This window comes from Marmota flaviventris, chromosome 12 (assembly GCF_047511675.1).
Source record: "Marmota flaviventris isolate mMarFla1 chromosome 12, mMarFla1.hap1, whole genome shotgun sequence".
Classification (NCBI taxonomy): domain Eukaryota; kingdom Metazoa; phylum Chordata; class Mammalia; order Rodentia; family Sciuridae; genus Marmota; species Marmota flaviventris.
The window spans coordinates 72,366,053-72,383,712 of record NC_092509.1 but is presented as its reverse complement, the minus strand read 5'-3'; the positions used below and the strand labels follow the sequence as shown (position 1 = coordinate 72,383,712).

The following is a 17,660-nucleotide window of genomic DNA, read 5'->3' as shown; positions in this document are numbered from 1 at the left end:
TGTCTCTCCCCCCAAGACAAGGTAAGCTCCATGAGAACAGGGACTGGCTTTTGCCCACAGCTCTTTCCCCAGACCCTGGCACAGTGCCTGCACTTGGAGGTCCTTGATGTTTGTGGGGTAGATGAATGACTTCCAGATCTAGGCTTCCCATTATCCATTCAAGCAACCTCACAACCTCACAACAAGTCACGTGACTTCTCTGTGCTCAGTTTCCTAATCTCGGAAATAGGACTATGGGTCCACATTCTGAAGTTGTGATGTGACAATTAGCAAGAGTTTTTAACCAACTCTGAGTCAGAGAGTGAGGTCAGAAGTACAGAGATGACATCTTCCTATTAGCTTTTAAGATTTTACCTGAATGGAAGTGTCCAGGAGGCCCCACCCACCAGAAGGTTTGGCCTGGGCCTGAACTCTTCTGTGGCCCTGGGCCCAGCCTTGCTCCATGCCTGCCAGGTTTCCTCACCACTGGTTACACGAGTCTCTTCCCCAGACCCCTCTCACGCCAGGTGGAAGGACATTCCTGGAAGGTGGAAGCTAGTCCTATTCACTGCCATGTCCCTAGGGCCAGCCTACAGCAGCTTCACATAGGAGCCCAAGGCATAACTGCAGTTGGGTTTAACTGGATTTATTCCATTGCAAGCTGCACAAGGACCCTGCCCATATTGATATCAACCTCTCCTCTAACCCAGAGTCCTCTCCAAATAAGGCTTAATCCTCATCCTCCCAGCAAAGCCTCCCTCACTGAACACAGCCCCTCCCAGTTCTGGTGCTTCACATATTCTGCAAAACTTCACCCAGGCTGCAGTTGCACCACACTCAGTTCCTGGCCTTCTGAGGCTTGGAGTGGGCCCTAGTCAATATTTCCTGTTCTGCGCAACAGCACATAAGGAGTTGAGGCTGCAGATCAAATTAGCCTTAGTCCCTGCCTTTATGGAGCTTGGGATCTAGTGGGAGAGACATGTTGATAATTAAGGAAGCAAAACCAATGAGGGTAGAGGTGCCAGGATGGTCACTGAAGGTGTGCCTCACCCAGGCTAGAGGTCCAGGGAGGCTTTCTGGAGACTGGAGTTCTTTCCTGAGAGAACTCTTAGAGGATGAGCAGGAATTACCCAGATAAGGGGAGACAAGGGAAGGTAAACAATCCAGAGAGAGGGAAAACATTAGCAAAAGCGAAAGTGAGTGTGTATGTCCATCCCATAATGCAACAATGTAGATGTGCACAACTGAGCGAGAACAATGGGCTTGAATCCTACCCACACCACCTCCAAGTTGGATGTTCCTAGACAGGTTGCATAACCTCTCTGTGCCTAGATTCATTATATGCAAAATAAAGTAATAATAGTACTTAGCTCATGTAGCTAGAATTAAATAATATAATCGATGCAAAGCCCTTAGAACAGTACCCGGTACTTAGGAATGAACTCTACCTATTAATTTTTTCAATTCCATTTGAAGAACTAGTGAAGAAAAATGATGTCACCTCCCTCCTCCATAGACCTGCCACTCTCCCTCCCATGCTGGTACTCTGTATACCAACAGCAGCTAGCACCCGCCTCCTGCAAGAGTTCTCTGAAGCTAGAACCCACCGTTTTGATAAGTGTGAGAATTTTCCTTCTCTCTGCCTCTGGACCCATCGTAGGACTTGACCTGAGACATAGCATAACTGAGAGGACAAAAAGGGACTGGTTGTTCCCTGCCTGCTTATGCCAGCCTGGGAATTCCAGCTCCATCCACCTCTTGGGCTTGGGTCCTGGCCATGGTTAATTCAAGATGAGTGGCCTCTTAGCCTACATAAGGGCAAGTTTCCCTTATTTGTGAGTCTGAGCCCCAAACCTTGGCCTGCCCCTTCATGCTTCTTTGCTGGGTACCATCTCCCTGCGTCCCTAGTAACATTTCCCCCCAGTGGGCCTTATGGCCTCAAGCAAGTCATAGGATTTCTGAGGATCCTTCCTGCCTCTCTCTGACCTGCCATCTGCACTCAGGAGAGAGCTGTGGCCTATTTGGGGCAAAAACACTGCAATAGTAGCAAGAAGAGCCACTGTCATTACACCAAACTCTCAGCTCATATTAACTGGGCTCCCAGCCAGCAAATTTCCTGGCAGGGACCAGAAATCTAATAATATCAACTCACATTCCGGAGGCACCTTTAATTTTTCAAAGCACATTTTACATCAGTTATTTGATCCTCAGAATAAACTTGTGAAATACTACCATTCCCATTTGCAAGCGAAAGATGGGGCAAAGAGAAAAAGCAACATTTCCAAAGTCACACAAGTCTCCTGAGTCCTGTCCAAGGATCTTTCCATTGCACAGCCCTGTGCCACTCTCCAGGACAGCAGGGAAGAGACCACGTTCATCAGTTTGGGTGCATTCTGTGTCTAGCCTTATGGTAGTTGTGGTGATACAGCCATAGACCAGATAGCCAACCATCCCTGCCCTTTTGTAGTCTGCAGTCTTCTAGTGGGGAGACACATGACATATTTACAGACAAATGAACTTCATAAGCAGAGCCTAAATAGCAGGGTGAAGGTATGGGGAATGGGGAGCAGGGGGCTGACCACAGGCAGGGTGGTCAGGGAAGGCTCCTCTGCAGAGATGATGCTGAAACTGAGACCTGGAGGATGAGAAGCAGCCACCTTGGAAAGAGCATCCCAGGAAGGCAAAGAGAAAAGGGTATCCAGTGAGTGAAGGAAGGAGGAGCACAAGGTCATATCCAGGAGATGGACAAGAGCCAGACCTTGTGAGTCAAGAGAGGAGCTGGGAGTTTATCAAGGAACAAGGTGAAGCCTTTGAAGGATTTAAAGCAAGAGTGGGAAGCCATCTGAAATATTTTTCAAAGGTGTCTCAGACCATGCTATTGGGAATGGATCACACACAGGGAGCAGGCAGAGAAGTCACTGGAGAGGCCAGATGAGTGACAGGGGCTTGGGCCAGGGTGCTAGAGGCCATGGAGGCAGGGAGGGAGACCGGGGATTGTTGAATAAGATTGGGAATGAGGGAGAGGCAGGAGCTGGACACCAGCTGAGGGGAGACTGAAGCCAGCTCACCCGTGAGGAAGTCCCGGACCTGCTGGATGAGGAACCGCGTGCGTCCAATGTCTTCCTCCATCTGGGAGTGACTGGTGCTCACCTGGGTCTTCAGGCGCTGAGCATCTGATTGGACCTGCGAGGCAGCTTCCTCAGCTGCCCTAATCTGTTGACACACCATGTGTTAGAAGGGGCCAGGACTCCATGGAGCCTCTCAGCAGTCCCCAAGGATTCCATGAATCATCCTCGACCTCGGGACCTACTTACAAAGCATCTGTAACCAATCAAGTTTGGCCCCAGAAGACACAATTTGGTTTAAAAAATAAATAAATAAAACTCAAAAACATTGATTCCAACCCTATGTCATGTTTGCTGTGGAACCTTAACACAATCACCTAATACTTCTGGGCTTTAGTCTCTGACTTTAAAATGGGAATTCTGGCCCTAAAACAACTTAGTGAGACCATGTCTCTAAACAAAATATAAAAAAGGGCTGGGGATGTGACTTAGTGGTTAAGTGCCCCTGGGTTCAATCCCCAGTACCAAAAAAAAAAGGAAAAGGAAAAGGAGAAAGAAAGTTCTGGATTGCCTGCAGAGCTCCTTCCTCTCTGCCCCCTCCTACCTGTGCCCACCTCCCTCCTGCTGCACCTACCATCTGCCTGGTCTGCTGGAGCTGGGAGTTGAAACCGCGGAGCTGCTCAGCCACCTGCCCCGCCATCCGGAAGGCCCCTCCAGCCCTGGGGCGGGCACCCCTGCAGTGGGAGCCACAGAGAGTGCCATTATCCCGGGGACACAGTTCACCAGGACACGCTCCTGGGGTGCAAGCCGTCTGCCTGGAGCCGCCACAGAGCTGTGGAGAGATGGGGGTGTCAAAGAGGCTTCTCAACGACCACCCCCACCCCACACCAGGAAACAGTCAGACATCCCCATGACAACCGGCATCAGAAACGTGTTTCCTTGGCAACATCTGAATACACAGTGAGGGGCATGAGGGTCAGGATGGGTGAGCAGGTTCTCACTGGGGCAGGTTTGCCCTAATGGGAAATGTGGGGATGTGGCAGTAGTCCCTGTGTGATAAGCTAGGGTGGAGGTTCCAAGAAGAGGGACTCCCATTCCCTAAGTCACCTTATTGATGGTAGGTGTCAGATCAGGCAAGGAGGCCATCTCCAGCTGCAGGGATGCCAGATCGGGGCTACCATCACCTTCACCTCTTCCCACCAGCCTGTCCAGCCCCTCTGCTCGTCTGCGGTCCTCCCTAAGCCGGTGCAGCAAGCTGGAGCTGTCCGAGATCTGCCGAGCGGCCTGCGATGACCGCTCATAGGCTGCGGTCAGCATCCGGAAGGCTCCTGTGGAACGAGGGGAGGAGAGAGAGCTGTCCATGGCACAGGAGGCCTGAAGAGATGGGAAGGAGCAGATGGGGAGAGGCGGGTTGTCTGGGTCTCTCTCTTCTCACCTGAAAGATCAACATTGCTTATTTTTTCAAACTGTTCCCTCTTGTTCTGATACATAACAAGGAGGTGATTGAAGCTTCTGTCCAGACTGTCCAAGTCTCCTGGGAGGGACAACATCTCCTCCAGCAGGGGAAGATCCAACTGCAGGTCCTGGAGAGTCCGCCTAGAATGGGAGAAGAGTATGGGCTAACATGTAGGAGGGGGTTTGGCTTGCCAGAATCAACCTCCTCTTGGTAAAGCTGCCACTGAGTCAGAAGAAACAGGCTGCACAGGGCAGTTGTCCTCAGCAAAGCAACAGAAGGGAGAATCCACCAGCTGAAGACAATTCTTCTGGGCAGAGGTTGGGGTCAGCCGAGGCAGGGACACAGTCTTGCTCCATCCCTCTGCAGGTGGACTGTTAAATGCTCTCCTTCCTTGACTTCTCTGGCCTTAGTATTCTCCATTCTCCTCCCCCTCCCATAGTTCTCTGCCTGTGCTACCCTGTCCCTCTCCTCCTGGCCTCTTACTGTCTGACTTGAGCTATGGCTCCCAAACTGCTCCTCTGGGGCACACACCACCCCACTGAGCTGCAAACCCATCGCCTTCTGGCTGGACATGCCCACGTGAAGGGGGCTCATGATGCACCCAGCCATGGGGCTCTCAGGGTCCTCTCTCCCCATGCCCTCTGTCTGACCACCCATCTCAACTCCCTCCCACAAGTGTCACATCCTCCACCTCAGACTTTGCTCGGCCATAGAACACCATTCCACCCTCCACACCTGCATTGCCAGCCTTCTGAACCCCTATGGACATACTACACAGTTTAGAAACTGAGGTCAGATGGCACCTCCCCTGTAAAGCCTGCCACAGCCACCCGTTAGGGGAGCTTTAGCTTCTTGTCACATGTCCACATTACTATTCTTCACTGTTGGCACGTCAACCAGCTGCACAAGAGCCTCTGGGGGGGTGAAGACCATGTCCTGTGAACTGTAAAGTCCCTCACACCTTGTGTAATGCCTGGATCACACCAGGGGTTTTTAAATCTGTGGAGTGAATGAACAAATGACTCCCAACATTTGCTCTAGCTCCTCTGCTCAGGCCCCTGAAGAAGCTCAGCACCTCCATGAGTAAAAGAGGCTCAGCCTTCAGTCCTCTTGGGCTACCTTTTCCCTGCTGCCTGGACATCTCTGTGTACCACCAGTCCACTGGTGCTCAGGAAATATAAACTAATTATAGAATCTTCCAGAACCAAATCTCACTGAGAAGTCACCTCTGCTGGTGGGAGGGGGGTGTGGGTGGGATGGCTTCCATTCCAAAAGCAAGTTGGGATCTATATTTAGCACCCCTGCCTCTAGGATGCCCTCCACCAGGGTGACTAATCCAGAGCTGACTCTCTCCTACAGGCAGCGCCAAGCACTTGAAAGAGTCCTGGGCTTGGGCTCCTTGCCTGTGCTCTGAGTCCAGCCCTGCCCCTCAGTGGCCACGTGGCTATGACATCTTTTATCAATGCCTGTCTCCTCACCTGTAAAACAGAAGTAATAACAGCCACCACTCTATCCTCACAGGACTGTCACAGTAGTTGAGAGTGGGTGCATGTGAAAATGTTTTGTAAACTATAAAGGGCTGTAAAAAGGTAAGGAAAGACCAGTGTGTCCCTTATGTGAACCTATGTGGCTTAATTCTCCAAGTGCTGTGCAGGGGCAGTGATACCTGATAGAGAAGACGGCATTGGCCACCTGGGCCACATCCTGCTCTGTGACCAAGGCACTGCCCAAAATTGTCTGGATCTGCTCAATCTTGGCCTTGGCATCCCGCACCCGGGAAGCCAGGCCACGGTCATCCAGGCCTGGCCCCAGCCGCAAGCCAGCAGTGGCATTGCGGAGACTGTGGAGGCGCCGAGCCTGCTCCTTGAGGTCTGAGTCGTAGGTCTGGAAGCATGGGTGGCAGGCCACGCACACGGGGTAGCGGTCACAGTAACCTCGCTGGCACTGGTCACAGCGACGCCCGGTCAAGCCAGGGCGGCAGAGACAGCGGCCCGAGGCCTTGTCACAGCCCAGATTCTCTGTTCCTCGGAAGTCACAGTCACAGGCTAGGGCCAGGAGAAAAGGCAGTCAGAGACTGGGGCCAGGGAGAGAAAGGCGATGGGGGGAGAGAGACCTACAGAGGAGGTCTGACCTGAGGGACCGCCTGTGTGACTTAGAATAACAGTCCACAGTGGCTAGAAAAAAGGCAAAATTTACTCAAAAGCCCCCAGATGCCACGTACTGTTCCTTAGAACAGAAACACAGGCTGGGTGTGCCCCCCCTGTACTTCCCACTTTTATAGATGAGGCAGCTCAGGCACAGGAGCTAACAAGCCTCCTCCCTCCGATGAGGAAACTGAGTGCAGAGGAGAGTGGCTCACTCATACACCAGGGAGGCAGAACTAAGGCCAGCACCGGGTCTGGACACTCCTGTCCTGTGCTCTTGTCACTACATCAAGCCGACTCTGGGAATGACACCCTTCCCCCCTCAGGGCTTGCTTTCTCCAATGATGCAGAGAGAAGAAGCAACCTCCCCTCCCTGCTCCTGCTTCTCCAAATGCCTGTTCTAAGGGAAGTGGGAGCAAGACAACCCTCCTGAGGTGTGGATGTGGGGGCCGCCTCTGGTTAGCCTCACTCAAGGGCAAGGAGGACAAGCAGTGGCAGGAGTGTGGCACTCACCGGGCTGCCCAGGTTCACACCACACATAACAATGCAGGATGTCCAACCACCTCACAGACCTGGGTGACCCCACCACAAGCTTGTCTCACCATGCAGTTAGCTCCCACCTCGGCATCCTGTGGCCACATCTCCATAGGTCCGGTCTGGACACTGGCGGATGAGTGCGGCAGCACTGCACTTGAGGCCACTAAACCCTTCCCGACAGGGGCACTGCCCTGTGAACTGAGAGGGGAAAGAACCTTTCAGGGGCCTTATCTTACAGGATCTGCCTGGCCCTGGTATCAGGGATCATGTCCCAGCCCCCTGCTCCACAGATAGAAACAAGGGCCAGAGAGGATGCACTCACCCCACACCCCACTGCAAAAAAAAAAAAAAAAAAAAAGGATCCCCCCCCCCCCCAGAGACAAGCACAAAAGTCAAAGCCCAAAGTTGCTCTGCAGAAGGTGTGGCAAATATGGCATTGCCCAAGGCTGTGAGCCACAGAGGGAGGGACATCTGGTGGCCTTCCCCAAGAGGAACAGGGATAGAAGCATCCCAGCCTGACTTTCAAAGTCCCCACAAGGGTAGCATGAAGTTAAGACAGAGATGTTGGTGGGCAGAACCCCCTCTCCTGCTGAGGCCATCCCACCTCATACCTGGTTGCACTGGGGGCTGAGGGAGTTGTGCGGGTCACAGGCACATGGCTCGCAGCCCCGGCCACTGGCCAGTTTCCAGTGGTAGGGAGCGCACTGGTCACATTTGGGACCCACCACGTTGGGCAGACACAGGCAGCGCCCACTCTCCTCATCACAGGGCATGTCCCGCTGGGACCCCAGGATGCTGCAGTCACAACCTGCAGGAGGGCGGGCTGAGCTCAAGCAGACACCACGAAAAAAATTCAGCTCCAGAAGACACACATGCAGGGAGGAGGCCAGCCAGGAAAAAGCACTGGGCAGGGCGGTCCCCTGTGGATAACATGGCTGACTCACGACCACTGTGCCTTCCCAGCCACCTGGCAGCTTGGCGGCCGGCAGGCCCACCCTTGCTCTGGCTGACTCAGTCCTACCTTCCAACCCAGGGCCTGTGCTGCCACCTGCTGGTGGCTAGTAGCACAGCACTTGTGCTGGGAAAGAAGAAATCTGACCTACCAACCCAACCCCACTGTCTGCCCTTGAGTGGGATTTCCTCTGAAGACAGCAGCGCAAGATTTGGACTGGGGGCCCATGCAGCCCACACCACACCACACTGGGCCAGGTCCCCTACTCACGGTGGCAGCCCTGTGGGTTGGTGTAGGTGAGTCCTGTGAAGCCTGGCTTGCAAAGGTCACAGCGCTCTCCCTGCACATGTTCTTTGCACACACATTGCCCGGTTACTGGGTCACAGGGAGCCCCTGGCACTGCTCCATCCGGATCACACTCACAAGCTGAGAGACAAAAGCAGCCGTGGCAATAATAAAGAAATTTTGAGAGCTCAAAGCAGATTCTAGGAGCTACACTGCCTGGTTCAAATCTTTGTTCCACCATCGGTTATTTGTTAATCTTACAACCTCAATCAAGTACTTTATACCCCTCTGCACCTCTGTTTCTTCATCTGTTTAATGGGAAAATAATACAGCCCTCCTAGCTTCTTATGAGTAATAAAAGAGTAAATATCAATTAGGTAGAAAGACAGTTGAGGATGTTAAACACTATACCAGTATTTTGGTTTTCATGATTTACCAAACAACTACTATGTACCAAGCACTGAACCAGGCACTCTCCAATGTTGTCTCATAATGCTCATGATAACCCTGAAATGTGAGGATTCTAATCCCCACTGTACTGATGAGGAAGCTGAGGCTCTGAGATGCTAAAGAACTTACTAAAGGTCACATTGTCACATTGCAAGTGAACGCTGGACACAAGAGTCAAACTCAAGTGTGTCTCAGTCTTTCCATAAACAAATAATATCAACAGGAAGTGACCCAGCTTTCCCCTACCAGACTCCTTGGCCTCTATTATGCTTTTCAAAACAAAATACTCCTTCATTGCCAAAGTCTTGGCTGATTAAAACCGCCTCCACCCGCCTGCCTCAGTCTAGTTTGCTCTCTCCTGTGTGCAGTTTGAGCCCTTGTGGGCATGTTAGCCGCCTCTGACTGTTCCAGCCCCTTACATTCATGCGTTCATTCAACAAGCATTCCTTGAGCATCGATTATTTGTTAGTCAATTGTGTTAGGACCAGAGAAAATAAGACATGATCTTGGAAGAGTTATCGATATTGAGTAAATAGAAAAACAAGTATCAAACCACATTGCCACATGGTAAAGGCAACATCATGGGCAAAGAGATTTCATTCCTCTTTTGTGTGTATGCTTTATATTACCAGACCACAGGAGCCATAGCTTACGTTTATTTTTTTCTCTTCTATGCCCAAAGTAAGGCTATGTACTGATTGGCTCATTGATTGATGGTCCACTGAGGTTAAATGATTTGTTTAATAGTACACAGCTAAGTTAAAAGAACCACCACAAGTCCTGATTTATGACCAAGTCTTTGTGCTCCCCAATGGCCTTTATATCCCCAGGGACATGTGTCCTTTTGTAACTAGAGAAAGTGGGGAGTAATAGATGAATGACACTCTGGGTCCCTGGGGCCCCTACTCACGAATACAGGTCTCTTGAATAGGGGCGCCTGGTCGCCGGTTCCGGAAATAGTGCAGCTGACACCGTTCACAGTTCTTGCCCTCAGTGTGGTCCCGGCAATTGTCACACACACCTCCATGTGCCCCTTGGCTGGCAGCAAATACAGATGGGTCGAAGTGACATGTCTCTGAATGCCCATTGCAATCACACCCTGAAAAAAAGGGGATCCCCAAATTGATATCTGACCAGCACCATTGCCATCCACCAAGCATGAGCCAAGGCAGCTCCTTAGAATCTCTAGCAACTCTACAAGACCATCAGGGCAGGGAAATGGGGAGATGAGGTCAAGGAGCCTTGTGTAATATACTTAGGGATACACAACCAGGAAGAAAGCTAAGTAAAATGAGGACTCAGGCCTCCTGATTCCCAGGTGTATGGTGGGCAGGGGTGAAGTCAAGAATAGTGGCCTTGCTGGAGCAAAGAGAGAGCCCTTTGAATGGCCTATCCTCAGCCCTCTGGCCACCATGAATCTCCTGCAGGGTCACTGCCTTCCTGGGGCTATGTGAGCAAAGACTCTGACTCCAAGGGACCATTTGATGTAGAAAAACTGACAATAGGGAACCAGATATGTTTGACCCAGGATAAAGCAACTGGAGGGGCCAGAGGAAGAAGGCTCTGGGGACACTGTGAGAGCCATGTGTCATCAGCAGAAACCAAGCCCTGGCCCCTCCAGGGCTGGCTGAAAACAAGGCAGAGACAGTAGAAGTTCCCACCCAATCCTCTCTCCACCCCCACACAGCCAGGACAGCTTAAATTGCAAGATTCCAATTTGGTTTAGATTTCAAAAATAAAAAACAGATTCTCGCTCTGTCCCAGGCAAGGTCAGTGAGTTGCAGCAGGGTCAGCAACCAACTCAGTCATTAAAGGGAACGGGGGTGACCCCAGGTTCTTACTTTGACATTCATGGGGGTTTTGGGTCTCTGCAGGTCTCCAGGGCCGGTTGTTATAGAAGGGGGCACAGCGTTCACAGTTGGGGCCAGCAGTGTTGTGCTGGCAGACACAGACATCATGGACCTGGGAAAGGCAGCCGTGGGTCATCAAGAATAATTAACAAAGGAGAGCCCCAGGGATGGAGCTGCCCTCTCCTGTGAGACCCTCCTGCCCACCCCTCTGGGCCTGCCCAGACCTCAGGCCCTCAGGATGCTCTTCCTGAATGCACCCACCAGCCCTTGCCCAGCTCTTGTGACAGTTACAGTGTCCTTCCTACTGTTATTCTGTGTGTGAGAGCACACACATGTGAATGTACCCTCACTGTTCCTCTAGCAAGGATTTTACAAGCTCATTCTTTTCCCTTGGACTCTTCAGGATGCCCAGTCCAAGGCTGCACCTAGAAGGTGATCAGACACCCTTGTGGGTAAACTGTGATTCTAGAAGGGTGGTGGGCTCTCTGGATATTTATATTCCAGCAATTCATGAATAAGTTGTTTGGCTAATAGGACTCTTACGATAAATCGTTACTAGGCTCATTAAGGTATAAAAATAGAATAGTTGTTGTGTGTTAATTGCCTCCCAAATTAAACCCAACACCCTCAGCTTGGCATTGGAGGACCCGTACCACGTTTGCTCCATTCTCATCCCCTGCTCCCTGCCGACAGCACAGCAAGCTGAGCTTTGAATCACTCCCTGTACCCTGCTTGCCCCCATCTCTTGGCCATTTCTGATGTTTTTCCTTCCGTCTGGAATTCTCTTCTTCTGTATTCCCCAGCAAATCCCCACCCAGTAACTCCAGCTAGAATGGCACCTCCTTCCTAAGACCTCCCTGGTCCCTCAAGTTCCATAAATTCCAACCCTGGCTGCACTTCACAATCACCTGGGGAGTGTTTTGGGAAACACCAATGCCCAGACCCAGTTCAGCTTAAATCTCAGGGGACAGGCCCAGGCATCTGTGCCTTTTAAAAGCAGTGATCTCCTCTCACCGCACTTCAGTTCCTTTCATTTGTCTTATGGGCCTTAAGGGATCACCGGTCCGTCCCCTGAGCTGGCCCCTGCTAGACTCCTCTGCAACTTGGGGTTGCAGTTGGTCCAGGAATAAAGAACAAAGCAACTATGCCATGCCATTTGCACCTCCCCACCCTGGGCTGATTTGCATATTTCTTCATGTCCCTTTACTACCAGGACAAACACTGTGCCCCCATGTGCTGACAGAAAAACCGATGCCCCAGAAAAGGGCTTCTTTAGCCAAGGCTCTCTCTCTTCCACTCCTGGGCCTGGTTTCACAGTATAACGCCCTGGGAAGCTTGTTAAACTGGGGCTTCTATACCCAGCCCTGCTGAACCCCGTTTGCAAGCCTGGGATAGACTTCCCATCCATACTAATATTACTCAATCACCTGCCCTGTTTCTCACACTGGATAGCCTTTACCCTGGTGGCACCCTGCAACCTCCTGAACCTTTAAATCAAATAATAAAATAGAATACCTGATGGTGGAGGTCCATGCAAGTTTTTCCTAAGTACCCAATAAAATGATAATTTACAATATTTTCATATTTACGTTTTTAGATAATAATGTTGTAAATGGCAATTTACGCATTGTAAATACAGTACATAGCCTGGGTAAGAAGCTTTGCCTTAAGCTCCCCGTGGGCAGCCACATATACACTTATAATATGGTTTTGATAAGAAAAATCAAAACCATCTCAAGCTATAAAGCAGGTCTGCATAAATACCACAAAAGTCTAATTTCAGAAATGACAGTTCCTTAAAATAATTTTTATTATTACTGAAATACTAAATACCGAAGTCTTCAGTTGTGTGTCCTCTCTGTGTCACAGGAGCCCCAAGAACACCCTTAGTCTACCCGGTCCTGCCCTTTCCCCATGGCCCTCCCCACCCTGGGCTGTCACCTGCACAGCAGAGGAGGGACTTTCAGGGGCTGCAGGCTTGGGTGCACAGTGGTCAGCGTGGCCGTGACAGAAGCAGCTCCCCTGCAGACGCAGCTGGGACACTGCAAAGTAGGCGCTGGGGGGATAGAAACCCCTCTGGGGCATTGGGGCCAGCCTGGTGAAGTTGACTCTCAAGTTTGTGATGTCTCCCAACTCTGAGAGGGGCAGAAACAAGGAGGGGGAGGTTGGGAAAGGTAAAAACCAAGAAAGGAAGTTAGAGGCAAATAGTCTCCTAGGCCAGGATAGATTTTAAAAAGTATTTTGCTAGCCCCATCCCTCTGTCCTGCCTTCACATTATCCAAGGGACCACCCTACCCAGCCCCCCACCTTCTCACAGCATCCTGCACACAATAACCCTAAGAGGCAAGCCAGGCAAGAATTATGTCAGAAAAATAGGAGAGAACAGGAAATTTCCATGACCTTGGTTCCAACTTGTTTCATTCCCCACTAACAGTCCCACTAGCAGGAAGAGCAGCCAAACTGACCTTGAATTTTTTGACTTTGAGTTGCTGGAATCCCAGATGCTAAATCCATAAGGTTAAGTTGAACCTATACAGAGGGGAGAAAGGGAAGAACCAAAGCATAACAGCATGCCCCAGCTCGGAGCCCTTCCTTTCCATTCTGTGCTCCACCCTTCTTATAATCAGAGGTTCTTCTTTTCTGGAACATGAGAGAGACCACCTCATGAGCCCGCCACCTGCTCTGGATGAGCAAGATAACTGCTAGGCACTAAGTGAGTGTGTGTGTGTGTGTATGTGTGTGTGTGCACGCATGCACATGTGTGCGTTTGTACAACTTCTCCTCTCCAGTTAAAAATAAAGGTATCTCAAGAATTTTCTGATTTTCTTGGGCCAAAAATTATTGTGATATACATGATCTACACATGGAGTTTCAACAGATTCTAATTTTCTAATGTCATAGGATGAATGAAGGGGTCTAGAACCCAAGACTACATGAACTTAGTAACCATGGCACTCTAGACAATCCTAATTTCAATTTTTTTTAATTATTTATAATCAAAACCACTCAGTGGATGTGACTTCCTTGCATATCCCAGGAAGTTTTTAAGCCAACCCTCCACAAATCAGGAAAAAGTCCTGGCTCTGATCTAGAGTCTGGAGAGCATGGGGAACCTAGACTTGGATAAGGATGTAAACAAGGAGGCACTGTCCCGCCCAAAGGAAGCAGCTATACAAGCTGCAGGCAGGGATCACTCGGCATTGGTTCACCTGGGTGCAGCTCTTGGGAGTCACCCCATCCCAGCCAGAGACAGGAGAAGAGAAACCAGCCTCCTCCACCAGGGAATGGGGAATTCAGTTACAAAAAGTTTGGCCAACATTTAGGAGGATTTGTAGAGAAGCATTCTGGGTGTTTATAGAATCGGGTTCTCATTCCCAGCTCAGGATTTAAATTCAAGTAACCTAGAACTCTTTATACCTGAATTTCCCTCCAAGGACTGGGACTGGACCAAATGGATGATTTCAATCAAAAAATTTTCATTTTTGTGTTGAATCCTGCCAAAGTGAAGATGAATTTTTGTAATTTTCTCCTCTCCATATAGGGATGTGCCAATGAGTAGCCTGGGAAGAGGCTATGGAAGAGGGCCTCAAGCTGCTTCTGAAATATCCCAATCAATGCTTGCAGGGCATCATTATTGGGGAAATCAGGAGAGACTGCAAGGGAAACTGGCCACCGGTGTTATCGCTTCTTCTCAAGACTCCTTGTGACTTTGTGAACTAGGGGACTTTGGGTACAGCTGTGCTTACTTTTTCAGGGGTCTCTCTACATACCTTTCCCCCATTTAGGTGTCCATTAGGTCTCTGGGGCAAGGGCTGGCACCGGGCATCTTGCCAACTCTGAGGCTGGCCCTGGCGGACCCGGGGGAAGGCAGAGGTACAGTCTGCAGCCAGGTACTGGTACACCCGCCAGGTCTTGCCAAAGTCTGAGGAGCGCTCAATCAGCATGCCTGCTGGCAGAGGCCCCTGGAAAGACACAAACAGGAGGACCCTGAGAAACAAAGGAAAAGGGGGCTCTGGTGGTGTGCCCATGAAACATAATCACAGAAACAGGTTCCTCCAATGAGGGTGATAGAAAGAGGCCCAGTAGGAACAAGTAGACTCAGGGGCATCCCCACCCAATCCTCCTGGCAAACCATAGACCACAGAAGTTTGGGCCCAGGGAAACTGTGGAAAGAAACAGAAACAAAATCTGTATTCCAGAAGATGTGATCCCTCCTAGATCAGTCACCCCACTTCCCCCACCAGTCTTCCATGCCAGAAAATTCTCCCACACCTGCACTTCCCACGGCAACCATTTTTATCCCTAGTAAACCTGGGTTCTGTCCTTCTTCTCCCCCGCACCCACCCTCTCCTCATCTCTGATATGGTCATCTATGGCCATAGTCCAGGCTATGGTCATACTGACCCTGAATTATTGCCCACAGCGTGGAACTCATGTCCAGCCTCTGTCCTGGACCTCCAACCACTCCCCCCACTTCACCGGAGAGATCTTCCTGTATAGTTTATTTATTTGATCATGACACTCCCCTATCAATCTGCATTGGTCTAAAGATAAAATGCAAGCTCTAGGCATGATATACATATGTCCCTGTCCCTCTCCTCGGTGATTACCTCCATTCTGGGTGGCTTCTCAGCTTGTGCCACTTCTTATATTGAAAGTTCAGAAAGCTCCAAAACAGAACCTAAATCAGGTCCACCTCTTCAACTTCAGTGCCACTTCCTATCACCCCACCACCACCACCACCACCACAACCACTTAGCCTTCCCCACAGTCTCCATCTTATATCCCCTCATCCATTCGCTCCTACCTCTTAACTCAGTCACACCTGCCCCATACAGAAAGAGCTCTCTCTTTGAAAACATACACATGGACTGTGTCATTCCTTGGCTAAAAATCCTCCAACCCACTCTTTTTAAAATCCGATCTTCTGACTGTGAGAGAAGAGGCCCTGGGTTCCTGGGCCCTGACTGCCTCCTCACCCTCCTCAGACACTTCCATCTCCACAAGAGTTTAACCACACCAACCTCACTCCCTCAACACCTTGGTGCCAGTCCTCCTGTTCTCTTTGTGCTCAAAATGGTCCTCCCCCCAGGGCATCCCCTCTCATCTTCTGTTCTCAGTTTAAATGTCACTTCCTCGAGGAGGTGCATTCTTCTGCCCACACCATGCTCATCCCACCCCACCCCACCATTATTTCCTATCCCAGCATCTCATCTCCTTCAGAAAACCCACCACAATTTCCAATGAATTATTTTTCAGTTTCCTACTTTTTATTTTCTTACTTTAGACCAGGATTTCTCAACCTTTGCACTGTTAATATTTTGAGTTGGATAACCCTTAGTTCGAGGGGCTGCCCTGTGCATTGTAGGATGGTTAGCAACATCCCTGACCTCTACCCAGAAGATGTCAATACTGTATCCACAGTTGGGACAACCAAACATGTCTCCAGAAATTGCCACATATCCCCTAGGGAAATGTAGACAGCCAAATCACCCTTGGTTCAGAAACAGCACACTAGAGCGTAGGCCAAATGGCCCATCTCGCTCACAGCTGTATCCCCAGCATTAAGCACACAGTAGGTGCTTCGTATACATTTTCTGGATGAATGTATCTTTAGTCTGCTGCCCCCTACACATTTACATCTGTAAATTCACCACTCATCAGTATACAGTCCTCTTACCTCCATAAATGCTTTTTAGCCTCCAAACCCAGGAGGGATTCACTGGCCCCCTCCCCAATTGTATACCTTCCTGTCTCACCTCCTGGCCTTGGTGCTTGCTATTCTCTTGGCCTGGAATGAACATCACCTTTGTCCTGGTTATTACTGATCTGTGAAGTTTAATCTTCCCCTGAATGCATTCTCTGAAAACCCCACCACCACCCCATACCAAGGCAGACCTAGCTGGATACCCCCTCCCATGCTCACCAAGGCCTATTCTTACCAATGTCCCAACACCCATTACACTGTCACTACTAGGTCTCAGTCTTCCCTGCATATTGTAAAAGCAGCTTGAAGAGTGTTGATTCAGCTTTACTTATCTTTCTATCCCTAACATCTGACATCAAACCCAACATGTAATCAGTGTCCAATACGTGTGTGACAAGAACTGACAAATAAATGAATGGGTGAAGCATAATAAAGCAATGAGACCATTTAAGAGTGTCCATCCAAGTGACAGTTGCCCTTCAAAATTGTCACCTTTCGAGAGACTGGGCATCCATTCAAACAATGCGGTCCTTTCTCAAAATACTCTTGACCTTTACATAAGGCATGGCTCTTAGAGCCAACTTTCTCAGTCATGTAAGAAATTAGGTCCTATTACTTTTTAACTCCAAGCACTTTTTAACTCTTGAAAATCATATTGCTTTTCCTGATCATCTAATCTTATTAACCAAACTTGATCCTTTCACATTTAATGATTTCTGTAGAAATAATGAAATCAAAGCTTCTGTGGAAAGAAAAAAATGACCTGTCACAAATGAATGAATGTATTCCACCGGGCACAGTGGTACACACGTGTAACCCCAGTGACATGGGAGGTTGAGGCAGGAAGATTGTAAATTTGGGGCCAATCCCAGTAACTTAGTGAGGCCCTAAGCAAGGGAAGAATGAAGGAAATGTCCTCTCTAAAAGGATTATCTCAGAAATTAGTCCAGGAATCTGAAAATAATTTGAAAAGTAATAGCACTGGAGGAGTGGAAGGCCCATCAAGAGAGCCGTCCTAAAGGGACATCTTTCGCATGGATAGTTCTTTGCTATTGGCTAAATTTAAAGTCATCTGCAAAGTTATTAAACAGAGTATACCAGAATACACAGTGGATAATAAGCAATTGGGCCCACCAGAATCAGTACTTGGCAGAGTTGAGTTAATCAGATGGGTTAAGGATAGGGGATACAGAGAGGAAGAGAACAGACAATCTTGACATAAACAAGACAGGGAG

At 49.7% G+C, this 17,660-nt stretch overlaps 1 protein-coding gene across 5 annotated transcripts in view; it reads right to left on the bottom strand.

The window, feature by feature from the left end:
- Lamb3 (laminin subunit beta 3) overlaps nucleotides 1-17,660 on the bottom strand; it is a 149,837-nt gene that overhangs the window by 5,502 nt on the left and 126,675 nt on the right. For all 5 annotated transcript variants that reach the window (XM_071600110.1, XM_071600108.1, XM_027934739.2 and 2 more), the window contains 13 exons: nucleotides 14,489-14,680; nucleotides 13,184-13,247; nucleotides 12,660-12,853; nucleotides 10,710-10,830; nucleotides 9,779-9,967; nucleotides 8,404-8,559; nucleotides 7,793-7,989; nucleotides 7,265-7,379; nucleotides 6,167-6,545; nucleotides 4,480-4,640; nucleotides 4,152-4,372; nucleotides 3,679-3,876; nucleotides 3,048-3,192 (listed from right to left, as the gene is read on the bottom strand). In XM_071600110.1, the coding sequence (XP_071456211.1) occupies nucleotides 3,048-3,192; nucleotides 3,679-3,876; nucleotides 4,152-4,372; nucleotides 4,480-4,640; nucleotides 6,167-6,545; nucleotides 7,265-7,379; nucleotides 7,793-7,989; nucleotides 8,404-8,559; nucleotides 9,779-9,967; nucleotides 10,710-10,830; nucleotides 12,660-12,853; nucleotides 13,184-13,247; nucleotides 14,489-14,680 (2,332 nt within the window). The remainder of the gene's footprint in view (nucleotides 1-3,047; nucleotides 3,193-3,678; nucleotides 3,877-4,151; nucleotides 4,373-4,479; nucleotides 4,641-6,166; nucleotides 6,546-7,264; nucleotides 7,380-7,792; nucleotides 7,990-8,403; nucleotides 8,560-9,778; nucleotides 9,968-10,709; nucleotides 10,831-12,659; nucleotides 12,854-13,183; nucleotides 13,248-14,488; nucleotides 14,681-17,660) is intronic.